This window comes from Artibeus jamaicensis, unplaced genomic scaffold (assembly GCF_021234435.1).
Source record: "Artibeus jamaicensis isolate MK-2021 breed Jamaican fruit bat unplaced genomic scaffold, CSHL_Jam_final scaffold_1031, whole genome shotgun sequence".
NCBI lineage: Eukaryota > Metazoa > Chordata > Mammalia > Chiroptera > Phyllostomidae > Artibeus > Artibeus jamaicensis.
The window spans coordinates 4,354,253-4,370,998 of record NW_026522026.1 but is presented as its reverse complement, the minus strand read 5'-3'; the positions used below and the strand labels follow the sequence as shown (position 1 = coordinate 4,370,998).

Below are 16,746 nucleotides of genomic sequence, written 5' to 3'. Positions count from 1 at the left end.
GGGGCAATGGCGGTCCCCTCTGCCACTTTCCACCACTGGGGCCTGCTCGGTCCATCTCACTGCTCACTCCTTCACTGGTTTATGTGCGTGAAGATATCCTTCAATTCCTTTTTCTATATATTTATACACATACACAATTAGAAATTGTTTTGTGGTGGATTACAATTTTTTTATTTAAACAGGATATTTTGAGTTCATATCTAAATTATTTCTTCTCTCTTAAAATGTCTTTTTCTCTTCATACCAATACATGCAGATTGATATCTTTTTTTTGAATTGTTGATTACAACCTTATATGGGTGCACCATAGTTTTATTGATCCATTCACCATTGGATGGAATTTGGGCTGCTTTCCATTTTCTTCTCTGACGAACAATCCTCCCATTGCCCTCTTCGGGCACATGCAAAGTTCCTGTGCAATAAGGTACATTTAAAAATAAGTAGCCAAAATATTAATTATATAGTTTCATTTTACTCTGAAATTTTCCAGTCCCACCCTAGCTGGGCAGCTCAGTTGGCTGGAACGTTCATCCCATACACCAAAGAGCTGCAGGTTTGATTCCTGGTCAGGGCATGTACAAGAGGCAACTGATTGGTGATTGTCTCTCACATTGGTGTCTCTCTCTCTGTCTCTCCATCCTCCTCCCACCCTCCCTCTTTCCTCTGTCTCTAAAAATCAATAAACATATCCTTGGGTGAGGGTTAACATTTTTTAAAAAATTCCAGTCCTTATGGGAGTTTTTTTTGATTTTTTGGATAGCCACAATTTAATGCTGGTTAAAATTATCCCCCATCTTTTCCACAAAATGGCCAGATAATGGTGATGGCCACAAAAAAATGAAATGTGCACCTCAAACATTCTCAATTCTCAAGACTCATCATGTACAAGTGTCATAGTGAGAGTGGCAATGAAAATATTGTTTGAAATGTTCAGGATCTCAGAAATAATTTTCTGAACATTTGTTGCATAACCTGGCAACATTTTGTGCCATTACACTATCTCTCTCTTCCATAAATACCAGGACCCTTCATTTCCAGCTAAATTGTATGCTGAGTAGTTTGATGGCAAGTCTGCAGAGGAATGCCCATCTCCACAAGGTGCTCATCACCAGTATTTGTGGTTAGCATTCTGAGCAGCCTGTACACTTCACTATTTCTGTTGAATAAAACACTTGTGTTTTCAAAAGCATGAGGCCCAGATCTGCTGAGTTGGATGTGATGTTATCCTTCAACTGCCCGAGCTCTATCTATCACAAATGTTTGGGAAGTTTGTTATCCGACACCAATCTGTTGGTGACTCTTCTGCTGTCAACTGTCCACAAATCAGTGAGCTGAGATTAATTCAGAGACATAATTCATGACTAGATACTCTGAGACAGTGTTATTCAAAATTGCTGCCCTGTGAACTCTTTTTTACTGGTCTAGAATGGAATAAGGTGTTTGTTCCAGAATGTAAATCAACACACTGTTTTATTCACTGAGAAAGTCTTGCTATGAAAAAAATGTTGACTGAACTAAACAGTGTGTGTGCTTCCAGATGTAGCTGATTTACATTCTGGTGCAAGCTCCTTAACTTGAACACTTGTCTGTGAACCATATTTTGAGTAGCATTATCTAACGTGCTTTATGAAGTCGAATAAATGAGTGAATGAATGAATGAATGAATGAAAGATATATCTACGATGGAGTCAATGGCTTTTTAGGATGGAGATTGGGAAAATGGAGAGGATGATGATTAAAGTTTTCTCTTTCAGTTGGAGAGTGTTCCTTCCCCTGCTCTTGAGCTGCCACAGAGGGAGACGGTCAAGGCACAAACAGCCGACCCGGCTACTGTTGCCTGTACCATTGTGGTTCCGTCAAACGTATTTCCCCCTTACTTTTGCCCATCTTCCTGTTATGTTTGGCATGGGATTTGAAGGAAGAAAAACAATATACAGAGGGCTCATTGTATGGCCTTATGTTTTGCAGAGAATTAAATACAACTCATGCAATTCTCATACAAGTGTGTGAGGAAAGTATTGTCCACCTTGTAAATGCTTAGAGAGGTTCAGTTAACGTAGCCTGGGTTCCATACATAATAAAAAGGCAGGTTTGGCACTGGAGCCTAGGTCTATTTGGTTCTCTCCTAGGTGGTTTAGTGACTTGTCACATCCAAGGAGGGTGCTAACAGAATCCAGGTCCTAGGACAGAACTTTAAAAGGAACTTTGAGGCTCTGGTAATTGCATAATCTCAGTGCCCTCTTTAATGGCCACAGTTCTGCCAGTTGCCCACTTCTCTGTATTTGTTATATACTTGTGTGTCCCTGTAGGTATGAATGCCTCATCTTTGTATTCCTCACAATGGTGTATGAGGCTTTGAAAATACTACACGAAATGGGTTAGTACATTAATTATATTAGTCTATAAACTTCTTTATGTGCCTCAGGTAAATTAATGAGACTAAATGAGGCTCAGACACTTAGGTTTTAAGACATTGTGGTATGAAATCTGTCATCTATACAATACAATCTATACAATAGCGCACATTGAGGAGAAAGGCATCAGGGCCCATGTCAGGAAAATTTGGGGGGAGTGTCCGGCGATCAGGGCATGCTACGACATCGCCACTGAAGTACAAGACACATTCGTACAACTGGCATCTCACTATGAAGAGGAAAGCACAATGCTTAACAGGCCTCGTTGGGTTTTGAGGGCAGCGTATTTTGTACCGAAGAGTACCGCTTTCTACACTGGGTGACGTGAAAGGCTGCCTGTTCTCAGTGGGGCCCAGAGCAGGAAAGGGCTCTGTGGTTGGTCCACGTGGCGGGGGAAGCAGGCCTGCCACTTGGGACATCTAACCTGGCAGACTCCTATGATACTGGAGATCTTGGTGGAGGGAAAAATGTAGAAAAATTAAAGCAAAATCATTGTATATAAACTCTTACTTTTCTGTTTATTTTACTGAATAACTAAATGTATAAAAACCACACAGAGCACATTACTAAAGAAAATATTTTATTTTTTAAACATGTAATGAATTCTTCATCCCAATTATTTCTGTAATAATTTTATCTTTTTAAATGCTTATTAATATTTTATTGTTTTGCTTTTTTATATATTTTAAAAATCATTTTTATTGTTATTCTGTAAGTTGTCCCAAAATTTTACCTTTTTATTAAAACTATATATTTTGATACATCTTTCCTCAGATTAAAGAGTATGATATAACTGTGACTGTCTTTAGCAACCAAAGTCTAAAGACTGAAACCCGACATGGAGAAAATGTCCCGTCAGGTCCTTCGTACCTGATTTGGTGCTGAGGCTGAACCGGTATATTGTTTGTTCCAGAATCCAGAGGCCACTCCAAGCTTTAAAGCAAAGTGAAACCCTTAGGTTGGCCTCGGCTGCTTGAGGAACCTCTGGATGAGGAATGATTGCTTTTGCTCTGCACAGGACAGTGCCACCCCAGGCTAAGAAGTGTTCTCTGGGAACAGTGGACTGAGGTACACATGCTGTTCAAGTTGGTTTGGGGCGGCAGGTGGGGAGGACCTTGTTTGTTGTGTCATGTTTCTATTGCTAATCATTTCTCCATAAAAATAAAGAGCAACTGGGTAGCTCCAGGTCACTGATGGGACCAATACTTTTCCTACAGTTCTCTCTCTCAGTGACAGTGAAAAAGAACATAAGGGCTACAATCACTGTGAACACAAGTAGTAAAAGTGAACGGCAACTGTGAGAGTGGCAGAAGCTGGGGCTTGACTTCTGCAAAGGTCTCCCAGGCTTGATTTATTCTAAGCAACCTGTAGAGAGCTGGAATTTGGACACACTGTTTTGGATCTATCCTTTTACTTTCCTCCATTGTCCTTTGACTTTAATTTTTATACTCAAAAATAAGGTGAGGGAAAAATTTTTCATCTCTATCACAAAATATCCATAAAACCTAAGGTCGTACCCAAATTTCTTATTTAGAGTGTCCATTATGAGTTCAAAATTAAATAAATAAATAATGGGTAGCTAATGAGTTTTATTTAAGATAGTAAAAATATATGACCTTAGTGATTTGTTAGCATAATGCTGATCTCTCAAATGTGGGTAAAACCCCATTCAGAAGGCAGGTTTGAAATCCTACATAAAAAACATAACATGCATCAAAACAAAAAATTCTTAAATATAAGAAATTCAAGGGACCATGTATCCTTACTGAAATTAATATAACACAAATAAAAGTATAATGAACATTTTAGCACAAAATGCACTTCATTTCTAGTTAACACACTGAAACAACTGATACTCAAATTCTAACTATTATAGCATAAATGTCTGAATGAGACCCATATATGTACATATGCTTCAAAGCAGAATTGGACTTTGGGCTAGTAAATTTTATTCTAATCCACAGTATTTATGACTCTTAATTTCAGTTGCTTTTTCTAAGAAATTGGGGGAAAAAAACCAAAATTTCTGATAGTTGGCTCAATCAGAAAATAGCCAAGAGTTATTATCTGCATATTCAGTAAGAAACTATTCTAAAGCTGCTGTTTTTCTTACCTGTTTTGCTAAATAAAAGCTCGTGGATGATAATCTACTCTTCTAGTTAGAGAAAAATAGTGTAACCTTTTCTACAATTCCTGTTTCAACTGGAAGAGCCACATTATTATTTTTAATGGTTTCTTCTACATTTTGTATTTTCTAAAATGTCAGCAATATTACAATACTTTCTGTAAAATACAAAGCAGCATTAAAAGTATTCATCTGGCACTGGCATTCAGATTCTGAATATATATCTTTATGATGAAACAGTCATAAAACTAAATGTTCAGAAGTGTCTGAGTAACTAGCTATTTAAAAAATCAGACTTATCATCCTTTCTAAAAATGTTTAAAGCCATGCAGGTAAACGTCAAAGTGCTCCTAGTGAGGAAGAATAGTGTTCTACACTGGAAAACTGCGCTTGTCTCTGGACAACTTTAAAAGCCAGAAGTTCTGCACCATATGCTGCTCTCAGGGTCAGTACCATAGGGTGTCTTGTATTGTTTGGTATTACTGATAACAAAAGCACCTTGGATTGGACTCAAGATTGACATTGTTATAAATGAAGTAAGATGCATTTAAAGTACAATTCAACAAAAAGTATAGTTTGACACATTTACCATAAGGAGTACCTAAGCAAATAATGATGAAAGTATTCCTTTGAAGTCAAAAGTCTGATGCTGCTGAAGAAGTGCCCCACTACTACAGCTTACCATGGCTGATTTGATATGACTTCCTTAGTCCTGAGAAATTTTCTCCATCTTTCAATACCTTACAATAGTGACCTGACACTAGTTTAGATCTATAAAAACATAATTGTCACAAGTCACACAAAAACATGATAACTAGCCCATATTTCTGCATGTCTTCAAAAAAAAGGTCTTTGGATAACAACTATAAAGCATAATGCTGCAGAGGATCCAAAGAGGCCCTCTAAATGATGGATATTGTTTAAAGACAATAAATAAGAATTACTTTCTAAAAAGCCGTACCGATGTCAACTTTAGGCAGAACATAACACAAGATTACTTCATGAAATACAGTCTCGTTCTATGCTCTCCTGACAGTGCTCCCAACAGAAAGCTTCCAGTCTATTTGCTGTGTCTTGGCTGATGAGACATTCATCCTTTAATTCCCTGATTGTCTTCCTCAGTGATTTTTGGAAACGTTTCTCTCGGTCTAAAACATTCCGCAGACTTTTCTTGGTATCCTCTAGCTCGCTGATCACATGATCTAATTTATGCTTAAGTTTCTTTGGACTGTCCATTACACTGTAGCTATGTTCCTAAAAACATAAACACCAAGTTAGTAAACCAGACAGACAAGGACCTAAACGCTTATAAAACTAGGCTCAGCTATTTCTCCACTGACTGTGCTGAGAGAAGGTCTCCAAGTTGGTGCCAGTAGAAGGTTTAGAGAACATAAGGAGAGGCTGAGGGCGGCAGCACTGTTCCAGGTGCCTGGGGCCTCTTCCTCGGCGCTAAGCCTAGGTGGAGGTGAGGAGCGCACAATCCTTGTGTGGGACGCGCTTCTCCTTCAGAGGTAGGTATCTGCTTACGAACACCATGCTACTCACAATGGCTACACAGCCTTCGTTCCCTAAGTGTGGGGCTGCGAAGTTTAAGTTTTATCTATAAAACAAATTTCCATTCTTAAACTTGTAACTGAGTTACTTTATTTTGATGAATATTTGACTTTATAAGGGAGGGAGCACTGATTGAAGCAGGTACTCGGGCTGGGTGTGACGGGTTTAGAGAGGACTCTGGCCTTGAATTTTTGAAGAGATAATTATTATTATACTTATGTTTTCTGGGTATACCTTTTTAAAATGTGAAAACAGGGAAAATAATGCTGACATGTATAAAGGTACTATAAAATAATTTTGAAAAGCTTTTTATTTAATATGAAAATTAGTGAGGAAGACTTTTGCTTCCAGCCAGAAATAACAGAGACTGGAGTAACTCCCACCTAAAAACATTTTGAGATAATGAACAGCAGGCAAGGAAGGAAGCAATGGTGGAGACAGGGGAAACAAAGAGAGGGCCCTCTGATCGCCCGCTGTGGCTCACTCGCTTGAGAGAGATTATAGGTCTCAGTGCAGGGAGGGGAAACACAGGCAGAGCTTGGTGAACAGAGTTGAAAAGATAGTGCAAAGCATCCAGGGACGCTAAGGTGGTTATAGTTCACAGGACAAAGACTAGAGAGGAGAGATCTGCACAGAGAGAACTCTGGAGATCCACAGACGCTCCCCCTCTTCCCCCACAATATCGTTCTGAGTAGTATCAGAGCATGTGTGTGGGAAACTGCTCAAGGCTGAAGAATGAATGACCAGAAAAGATCAGGAGGGCACTGGGCTCACAGGGCACAGCCATGCTTCCACCAGCCAGATGAGAAAGCATCAGGATTGATTCATGGAGCATGGAGTATACAGAAGGGTCTTGCTTCAGCAGTGGGGAACAAAAACATCTGAGTACTGTTCGGGTCCTGCCTACCAAAGTTAAACCTGAAAGGATCAGACTGTTTCCAAATAACTTAACTATATCCCAGAATGAAGTCAAGAATATAGGACACAAAACTATCCAGCATCCAGCTAAGTAAAATTTACAATGTGTGGCACACAAAACTTACCAGGCATCAAAGAAGCAGGAAAATATGAGCCACAATACGATATAACCAATCAACAGAAGCCAACCAAGAACTGATGCACATGTTAGAATTAGTAGGCAAGGGAACTGAGAAAGTTATTAAAACTGTATTCTATATGTTCAAAAGTTAAGTAGAGACGTGAAAAATATGCAAAAAATCAAATAGAACATCTAGAAATAAAAACTATATAAGGTGTGAGGTGAAAAATATTTTGGAGGGAATTAACAGCAGATTAGACATTTCAGATGAAAAGACTACTGAAGGTGAAGAAATAGCAATAGCCACTGTCCAGAATGGACTACAGAAAGAAAAGGGAGTATGTAAAACAATGAACAGAGAATTGGTAAGTGGTGGCACAACTTCAGACAGCCTAGTGCACATGTCATTAGATTCCCCAAAGGAGAAGGAGAAAAGTTGAGGTTAAAGAAATATTTGAAGAAATCAAGCCAAAAAATTTCCAAGTGTGATAAACACTATAAACCCACACATAAAGCAGCTTAACAAATCCCAAGCACAAGAAACGTGTAGAAAACTAAACCAAGGTATACCATAATCAAATTATTCAAAAACAGTGAAAAAGAAAAATTCTTAAAAGCAAAGAAAGAAATGTAGGTAAAGAGGATAAAGTATGACAGTAAATTTGTCATTAGAAACAGTATTTGTGAGAATACAGAGTAGCAACATCTTTAAAGAACTAAAATCAACGAACTTCAAAAGTGTCAACCTAGAATTTAAAAACTAGTGAAAACATGTTTCAAAAAAAAAAGACTAAATAATGACTTTTTGAAGACATATAGAAATTGAAAGAATTTATCACCAGCATAGCCACACTATAAGAAATGTTAAAGACAGACAGAATGATGTGGACTAAAACAAAGGAATAAAAACCATTGGCAATGGCTACTTTGTGGGTAATATAAAAGATTTTTTTCTTGTTATTTAAATCTCTTTAAAAGATATTTTACTATTTCAACGAAGTAATAATAACGTACTGTGGGGTTCATATGTAAAGTGAAATGTATGACAGACAACAGCACAAAGGTTGGAGAAATAAAAGTATATTATTACAAGATTCTTATACTAAATGTTAAGTAGCTTAATATCACTTATCATGTAGCCTGTGACAAATTAAAGATGGATGCTATAGACCTAAAAGTAACTATTAAAATAAAATAGTTATAGGTAATGAGTAAAAGTAAAAAGGAGGGTTATACAATGGAATCATAAAATAATTAAATTAATCCCCCCTCAATAAAAAACAGAAAATGAAGAAAATGGGAACAAATAATATAAATAGAAAAAATAGGGAACTAAGATTACAGATTACTTGTTAGCAAGATTCCTAAAACAAACCATATCAATAATCATATTAAGTGTAAAGGGTTTAAATAACCCAATTAAAAGGCAGAAATTATCACATTATATTAAAAAAATTCAGGAACCAAAAGCATATGCTGCCTATAAAAAATGTACTTCAGAGACAAAAAGACACAAATAGGTTGAAAGTAAAGGAGTGGGAAAAGATATACTATGATAACATTAACAAAAAGAGACCTACAGTGGGTATATTACTATTGGACAATGTAGATTCAGACAAAGGATATTACCATAAATAAAGACAGTAATTTTTTAATTAAGGGGTTAATTTATCAAGCTACAATACTACTAAATATTTAGTACCTAATAACAATGCTGCACAATATAAGGAGCAAATGCTGACAACTGCAAGAATTAGACAAATCTGTAATTATACTAAAAGATTGAACACCTCTCTCTCAATAATAGAACAAATAGACAGAAATTTAGTAATGATGAAGACTTGAACAACATTATCAAACACTTTGATCACACTGACATTTATAAAACATTGTAGCTGACATGAGCAGAACATACATTCTTTGCAAATCCACAGAGGACATTTGCCAAGATAGATCATATTCGGGGCTATAAGCCTCAAAAAATGTAAAGGCATTCAAACTATGTAATGTATATTCTCTGTCCACAACAGAATTAGAAATTAATAACACATCTTGAAAATTCTTCAATGTTTGAAAGCTACATAAGCAAATTTCTAAACACATGGGGCAAAGAACAAATCAAAATTAAATTTGGAAGAATTTTAAACTAAATAAAAATTTAAAAATAACATTTAATTTGTGGAATGCTGCTAAGGCAATACTCAGGGGAAAATTAATATCCCTAAATACCAATATCAGAAAGGAAGAAGCCTCAAATCAATGACCTCAGCTTCCAGCTAAAGACACGAGAAAGATGACAAGATTCTACTGAAATAAGCAGAAATGAAATTACACAGATGAGTGGAGATCAGTGAGGTAAGAAACAAAGACAACAAAAACAAGTGAGAAAATGAAAGCTAGTTATTTGATATGATCAATAAAACTGATAACTCTCTAGGCAGACTGATCAGTAATACAAGAGAATAGAAACAAATTACCAATATCATAAATGAGATATCCCTATAGATCTTATAGATATTAAAAGGATAATAAGGAAATATTATGAACAATTTTAAGCTAATAAACATGACAAGTGACATAAAATAAATTAATCTCTTGGAAAATACAAGTTACCAAACAATCTTTTCCACAAAGAAAACTCCAGGCCTAGATAGCTTTGTTAGGGAATTCTACCAAATATTTATAGAAGAAATAATTCCAATTCTATACAAACTCTTCAAGAAAATTTTAAAAAAAACCAATATTTTCTAACTCATTCTTTTGAGTTCAGCATTGTTCTGATACTGAAACCAGACAAAAACTCTAAAAGGAAAGAAAACTACAGGCCAATATCACTCTTGAACATATAAGAAAATATTCTAAACAAAATTTCAATAAATCAAATCCAATAATATATACAAGACAAAATGCATCATTAAGAAGTAGGGTTTATTCCAGCAATGCAAGTCTGGTTTAACACTGAAAAGTCAATTGATATAACTAAACATTAACAACCTAAAAAGAAAAACAATATGATCTCTCAATGGATACAAAAGAATCATTTGTCAAATTTAACATTATTTTCTGATAAAAACTCTCAGCAAACTAGGAATAGAAAGGCATGTCATCAACCTGATAAAGGGCATTTACAAAAAACTATAGTTAATATTATATTAATGTCTTTAATAGTAAAAGACTGAATGTTTTCTTCTTAAAATTAGCAAAGCATGAAGCTGTGGGCAAGGAGCTCAAATGGATGGAGCATCATCCCAAGAGGCCGATGTCGCAGGTTTGACCCCTGGTCAGGGCACATACAAGAATCAACCAGTGAATGCCTAAGTGGAACAACATAGCGATGTTTTTTTCTCTCTCTCTAAAATCAATAAATAAAAATTGAAAATGAAATAGTAGCAAGGCACAGAGATTAGTTGTTAGTAATTCTATTTGGCATGTAGCCCTTGGTTCAAGGCAGTACAACAAAGCAAGAAAAAGAAATGAAAGTTATTCATATTTAAAGAAAAAATTAAAAAACCTTTTAATGACACACACTATGATGTAGAAAATCTGATAGCTTCTACAAAAAGCTTTGATAATTAACATGTGAATTTGGTAAGTTTTCCAGATACCATATCAATACATAAAAATCAATTGTACTTCCATATAGTAGCAGTAAATAAAACAATACCATTTATGAAAATGAAGTGAAAGATCTGTCCGCTGAAGACTATAAAACATTGCTGAGAAAAGTTAGAAACCTAAATAAATGAAGAGATATAGTCCGTTCATGGGTTGAAAGACTTAAATTAGTCTTATTAAGATGACGATTCCTCCCAAATAAGCTGGAGATGCAACACGATGCCAGTCAAAGTTCTAGCAGGCTTTTTGGTAGACATTTATAAAGTGGTTCTAAAATTCATAAAATAAGATGCAAAGAACACAGAATATCCAAAGCAACCTTGAAAAAGAATGAAGCTGGAAGGCCACCTGATTTAAAGAATTATTATAAAGCTATAGTAATCGAGGCAGTAAAAGAGATTTGGACTCCAGGCCTGATTCTAATATGAACAGACATTAAGACGAATAAGTGAATGCAGGATTAACTACTCTGCATGTGTATGACTGTTCTTTAAAACCTAAAGTTATAACTACTTTTTAAATTAGATATTTTCATATAAAAATATAGTACCTAAGGGGAGAAAGTAATTACTGTAATTTCTTGGTTGAAGTATCCTTGTGAAAGCATTATCTGAACTAGATATGTTCTGAAGGATTAATTACCTCTATATTATTATTGCATGATAATTGTCTGGAGAAACACCATTATTTTTGGATATTACAGATTAAAAAAATTCTCAAACACCTAATTATTTTTATAAAATTTCAAAAGTTTTAATACTAATGGAGAGGGCAAATTTCATCTTAAAAATACCGACATTAGCTCAGTAAGTACTTCTACTTACAAAAACGAACTGGGACTGAAATTCTTCACTACACGAGGAAGCACCAACAAGCTGGCGGTTGTGGTTTGTGACGGGAAGGGTCTTGAGGGTAAAGTTTTTCCTACAGTGAAGTTTCTCTCTTTTCTCCTGTTGAGAATTGTTAATAACAATTACAGTAGATACTTCTGTCCTTTCAAAGTTTTTATTCCTTCCAACTATAGTAAAATTAACACATTTCTTTTCATGGAAATTGCTGTTAAGTCAGCAAATTTTAAATTCCACTGAAATTATTTAAAAGAAACTTCCCCCAAATTACTCTGAAGTTCATCTACAAACACAAATTCTCCTAAAAAAGAAGAGTGATAATGAGGGAAGCTATGTCCTATAGCAGCGACTTACATACACATCATCCCTGGGACCCAGAAATCCCACATCCAACAGAAGTGTGTGTATACTCTTCCAAAAAGTGTACACAAGTGTTATCAAAAGACATAGGCTAAGATGTTCGTAGCTGAGTGGGGAAATTATAATTTACTTATAAAATAGAGTATTATAGTACAAAACCAATAGACTACTATCACATGGTACAACATGGATGAACCACACAAAGTGTCAAGCTAAAGAAGCCAGAGTATACAGTGTATGACTCCATTTATATCACTGACAGTGACGGCAGCTACCCCTGTGGGTGTAGGGTTGGGAGAGTGTGAGGGAGGCCTCTGGGGCACTCGTAACATTCTGTACCTTGGTCTGAGGGGAGTTACATGAGGGTGTTCATTTTGTGAAAATTCACCAATATGTATGTGTGTGTGTATATATACTTACAATGTGTGCACTTTTCTGCGTATGTTATACTTAAATGTAAAGTTCAGTTACAAAATTGATGTTCTATACAAGCATTCCCTTAAAAATGTGATCCACAGATCTGCAACACAATCGTGTGGGGTGCCTGTTGTAAAGTGCAGATACCGAGACTCTAACACGAATTTATTGAATCAACTTCTGTGAAAGAGAGGCAAAGGATTCTGCATTTAAACAAGCTTCTAGATAAGTCTTATGTAGGCTAACAGTTGAAAGCCACTGTTGGGAAAAAATACAGATGAGGGCAAATGTAGGTTTATAGTTGTTAGTATGTGAAAGTTTATTTTTGTATTACTTTCCACCGCAACAACTGTATACCTACTTTTGCCCCAGTCTGTATTTAACATCATGGAAAATAGTAGTTGAGAGTACACTCTGGAGCCAAAGTACCTGGGTTCAATTCCAGCCTTTGCCTTTTTAATGACTGTTTTACTCTGGCCCTCAGTTTCCCCTAATGGTAAAATGGGGATAATAATAATATTTATCTCATATGATTGTTGTTAGGACTAAATGAATGAATAATATATGTGAAGTGCTTAGAATGATGCCTGGCACACAATAAGTAATTTCTTTTTTAAAAAAGAAACAAAAGCAAATAAGAAAGAGGATATACACAAACACACATGTACGAATGACTGAAAACCTACCCACTGGAGTGATAACAGTATTATTTCTACATTATGTGATTAGGAAATAGTTTTTGAAAGTTAGTTAACTTAGGCTTTATTTGAATTATTAGGCCCACATTACTTAAGGTCCTCTTAACATTACAGATAGATGGCGCCTTACTATATGGAAAAAACCTTTAGAGAAAATTGAACAAGATACTACACATTTATTAATAGGAAAGAAAGCCAGGCAGTCTCTATTTGATAACTCAGGTGCCACAATGGGAATGACTGCAGAAAGCGACCAAGACCGCATGGGCGCAGCTCACAGCTGTGGACTACTGCCCTTGTTTCCAGCAGCCAGATGGAGATACTTTTCCCTGCTATTGTAATGAAACGTTCCACATTGGAATCAGTTAAAGTTTTTGGAAGCAAATACACTTCCAGGTATGTGAAGTCAAGAAAGGCATTGAGGAGGCAGCCAGCCCATGGCACTAATATAACTGAGAAAAAACAGAATTCAACTAGAGTTTACTTACCCAATCCTGTTATTTTCTTTTTCTAACCTCTTAGCTACTTATTCTCCTGTTCTTATCGCATTTTGGTTTTCTTCCTTTCAGTCCTACTTAGGCTTTAAGTCTGAATGTATGTGGCTCTAAAAGTATACTTTGGTCCTGACGGAGGCTCTGCTCTTAACTTTTGCTCAAGTGTGAGAACTGTCCACCCCCTGATGTTCCTCTGTTTCAGATACAAGTCTTGAGTTATGCTAACTCCTAGGGTCAGTCCACTTCACCAAACCTTAGTAATGTACAAATATTTCAGATAAAATATTACTTGTAAAATACTCCTACTTCATGTTACAAAGTGTGAAGCAGCAACTTACGTATTTAAAAACTTAAGGATTTCAAAGCAACTATGGTGAAGCTTCTCTAATAGTACAATAGAGTGAATAATGATGGTAAGCGGTATCTTATAAACAAACCTGAAAGTGAGATGGGGAATCAAAGATAGAAGGTATGACTCCAGGTTTCAGTTTAATATTTGGAGCACTTCTGTCAAAATCTGTCTTCTTAAAGTGCCTTGAACATAACACATCTCCTTTTTTAGGCTCCCAAATGCCTGCGGCATTTACATCAAGTCTTTTCATTGCTAATACCCATTTTCTTTTGACATTTTCATCTGTGGGGAATCTAGGAAAAAATATAAAAAGTATTTTAAAATTAAATACTATTGATATTATTTTTGAATTAAGGCTGTAACTAAACTAAACTCCTTAACTAGTTTGTTATTACTCAGGAAATATTACAGAAACAATCAAGATCCATGCTTTCAGTTTTAATAGATTTTTCTACAATCATACTGTAGATTAATGACCACCATTTAAATTTTTCTCATGTTATACAAAAGTTTCAGGCCCTGGCTGGTGTAGCTCAGTGGATTGAGCATGGGCCTGCGAACCAGAAGGTTGCTGGTTCAATTCCCAGTCAGGGAAATTGACTGTCTGTCTGTCTCTCTCTCCTTTCCTTCTCCTGTGTCTAAAAATAAATAAATAAAATCTTTAAAAAAATAAAAGCTTGAAAAGAAACAATAAGTAAACCCAAAGAGGGTATAGAATATAAATAATAAACATAAGAATAGGTAGTTTTAAAAAAGTTTCAAAGGATATTTAATAATTTCTAGTAATACCCACAACTGAAGGTTTGTCTTCATCCAAAGATGATAAAGAACATCACTTGGGCATTTTCCTATCTGAAGTGATATCCAGAATTTATCCCCGAACAGAGCCCCTGGTACTTTTATTCTGTCAGTATCACAAAGTTGCTCAGTAGAGCACTTAATACACAACAGGTCTGCAAGAGCTTAATGAGTGAATGCAGGGAACACCTGCAGTTTGGCCTTCCTGAGATCAGATTTTGAGATCTAGAGGCCAAAAACCTTGTATCTTTTCTAATTTTCTAAGCTGGTTCAAATATGCTTATTCTGGAAATATTCTTCCCAGAATAAGGTAGAGGACACATATTCACTTTTGATTTCCTCATACCAAGCACAGTACTTACTAGATCTTTCTCTAGCATAAAAGCAGCAAAATAAACCTTTAGCAAATGCATAATTATTAATTTTATTGCTCCTTCCTTCTTATACTGTCAAAAGAATGGCTAAAATACTAACAGAATAATCATGATTTATATGCAACACAGCTCGAGAATTATAGGTCTGAACTTGTAATTTATATTTTCTCTCTACAGCCTAAACTTGATCTGTTTCTAAAATTAAAGGACAGAATATATTTGGGCAAAGATCCTTCATTCAGATTATAAACTACATGTAAACACTGCATTTCTTTGTAGGTATGTTAAAGTGCAAAGTAATGCTAGCAAACATGACTTTGATGATATTTTTGTTAACCAGCCATATACCTTGGCAGGTATTTTAAACCTTTAAACCAAATTAGAAAAACATAAAGGTATCGGTGTCACTTCAAATTTAACAAAAAAAGTTATTTAAAAAGAACTTGGGAACTAAAGTTCAAAACTGAAATTTTAAGTAAAACTGCTTTTTGCTTTTTAAAGTACTTGGCTTAACTTCAGCAAATTCTTACACGTGAAATGTCAGTCCTTTTAATTTGGAATTTGGCAAACAGCGAGAAGCACATCCAATCGCCGAGCAACATTTCACCATGATTTTAGCAACTCATAACAGAACTGAAAGAAAATTAAAGTTAAGAGTTAGAAACTTCAAAGCTAAGGGGATCACATTTACCTTTCTCAGTACATTTTAAGCGAAATCATGCTAGAAAGCCAAAGGCTAAATTTTTCTTCCCACACCTGCAGCTTTGCTCATAAAAATTTCCAGGGGCTTGACTCATTAATAGGGCAAGTCATATTTAGCTATGCACGTGCTTAAGCATATGATTTCAATTCCACGGGCTTGTTTGTACAATTCCTTTCCACTGCTTTCCACGTTCCCTCTACAGGGCTTTAGCACACTCCTCCTCCTGGCATTCTAACCCATCCTCAACTTTCAGCTCGTGTTGCTTTTCCGGGGAAACCTTCCATGACTCCCAGATTTAAGTCAGATCCCCTCTGGCATTAGCTCCCGTAGACCACACACTTGGTTGTAGCACTTCTCAAAGTTGTAAGCTTACATTTATTTCAGATATTCTCTGAGGTCTACCCCATTAGTCTGTGAATTCCCTGACTGCACGGTGGGGCACGTCCTCACTGTCCCCATGACCTAGCAGGTGTCTGGCACATAGTAAATGTTAATACATATTTTCAAGGAATGCTGATCAAGTACAGGGGTAGGGGAGGACAAAAGGAAGACCGCAGCCCCAGGAACTAGTGAGTGCGGGGGTGCCCAGCAGAAGGAATGCGCGCCTGGGCATCACTCTTAGCCCAGAGGCGGGCCCAGCTCCGCCCCTTTCTCGAGGCTCCCAGCTCCCGCAGGGAAAGAGGGAGGGGCCGCCCAGTCAGTAGAGCGGACCGGCCCGAGAGGGGCCCTTCCCCGGAGGTTGCCGGACTCCGCCGGGCATCTCTGCTACTATCCTGCTCACCCCAACCACGGCCAGAGTTCGGGCGGGAAGCCATGGGGTGGGGAAAGAAGAGGCAACCTAAGAGTTATTACCGTTAGCAGCGAAGGCAAAGACTGGCATCGACGACAGAGATTGCCTCTTCTTTCGCTTCCGTCCGGTCAACCGGAAATCCGATTGCCCCGGGTCACGTGCTCA

General features: G+C 36.6%; 1 protein-coding gene across 4 annotated transcripts; it reads right to left on the bottom strand.

Moving 5' to 3' along the window:
- Positions 1–210: 210 nt before the first annotated feature.
- Positions 211–16,731, bottom strand: THAP6 (THAP domain containing 6). 4 transcript variants are annotated; one of them, XM_053655674.1, is made up of 5 exons: positions 16,644–16,731; positions 15,619–15,721; positions 14,002–14,209; positions 11,572–11,697; positions 211–412 (listed from the first exon to the last, which is right to left on the bottom strand). In XM_053655674.1, the coding sequence occupies exons 2-5, from the start codon at positions 15,696–15,698 to the stop codon at positions 284–286; spliced, it is 543 nt and encodes a 180-aa protein (XP_053511649.1). In that variant the 5' UTR covers positions 15,699–15,721; positions 16,644–16,731; the 3' UTR covers positions 211–283. The 4 variants fall into 4 exon arrangements, with proteins under 4 accessions (XP_053511649.1, XP_037006096.1, XP_037006098.1 ...); XM_037150201.2 differs by lacking the exon at positions 211–412 and adding an exon at positions 3,018–5,793; XM_037150203.2 differs by lacking the exons at positions 211–412; positions 11,572–11,697 and adding an exon at positions 3,018–5,793.
- Positions 16,732–16,746: the final 15 nt, after the last annotated feature.

Coding starts and splice junctions, on each gene's coding strand:
- THAP6 (XM_037150201.2), bottom strand. CDS start 15,698: ATGGTGAAATGTTGCTCGGCGATTGGATGTGCTTCTCGCTGTTTGCCA. Junction 14,210..15,618: donor AAAGGACTGACATTTCACGT/GTAAGAATTTGC, acceptor ATTTTTTCCTAG/ATTCCCCACAGATGAAAATG. Junction 11,698..14,001: donor ATTCCCCATCTCACTTTCAG/GTTTGTTTATAA, acceptor AATTCTCAACAG/GAGAAAAGAGAGAAACTTCA.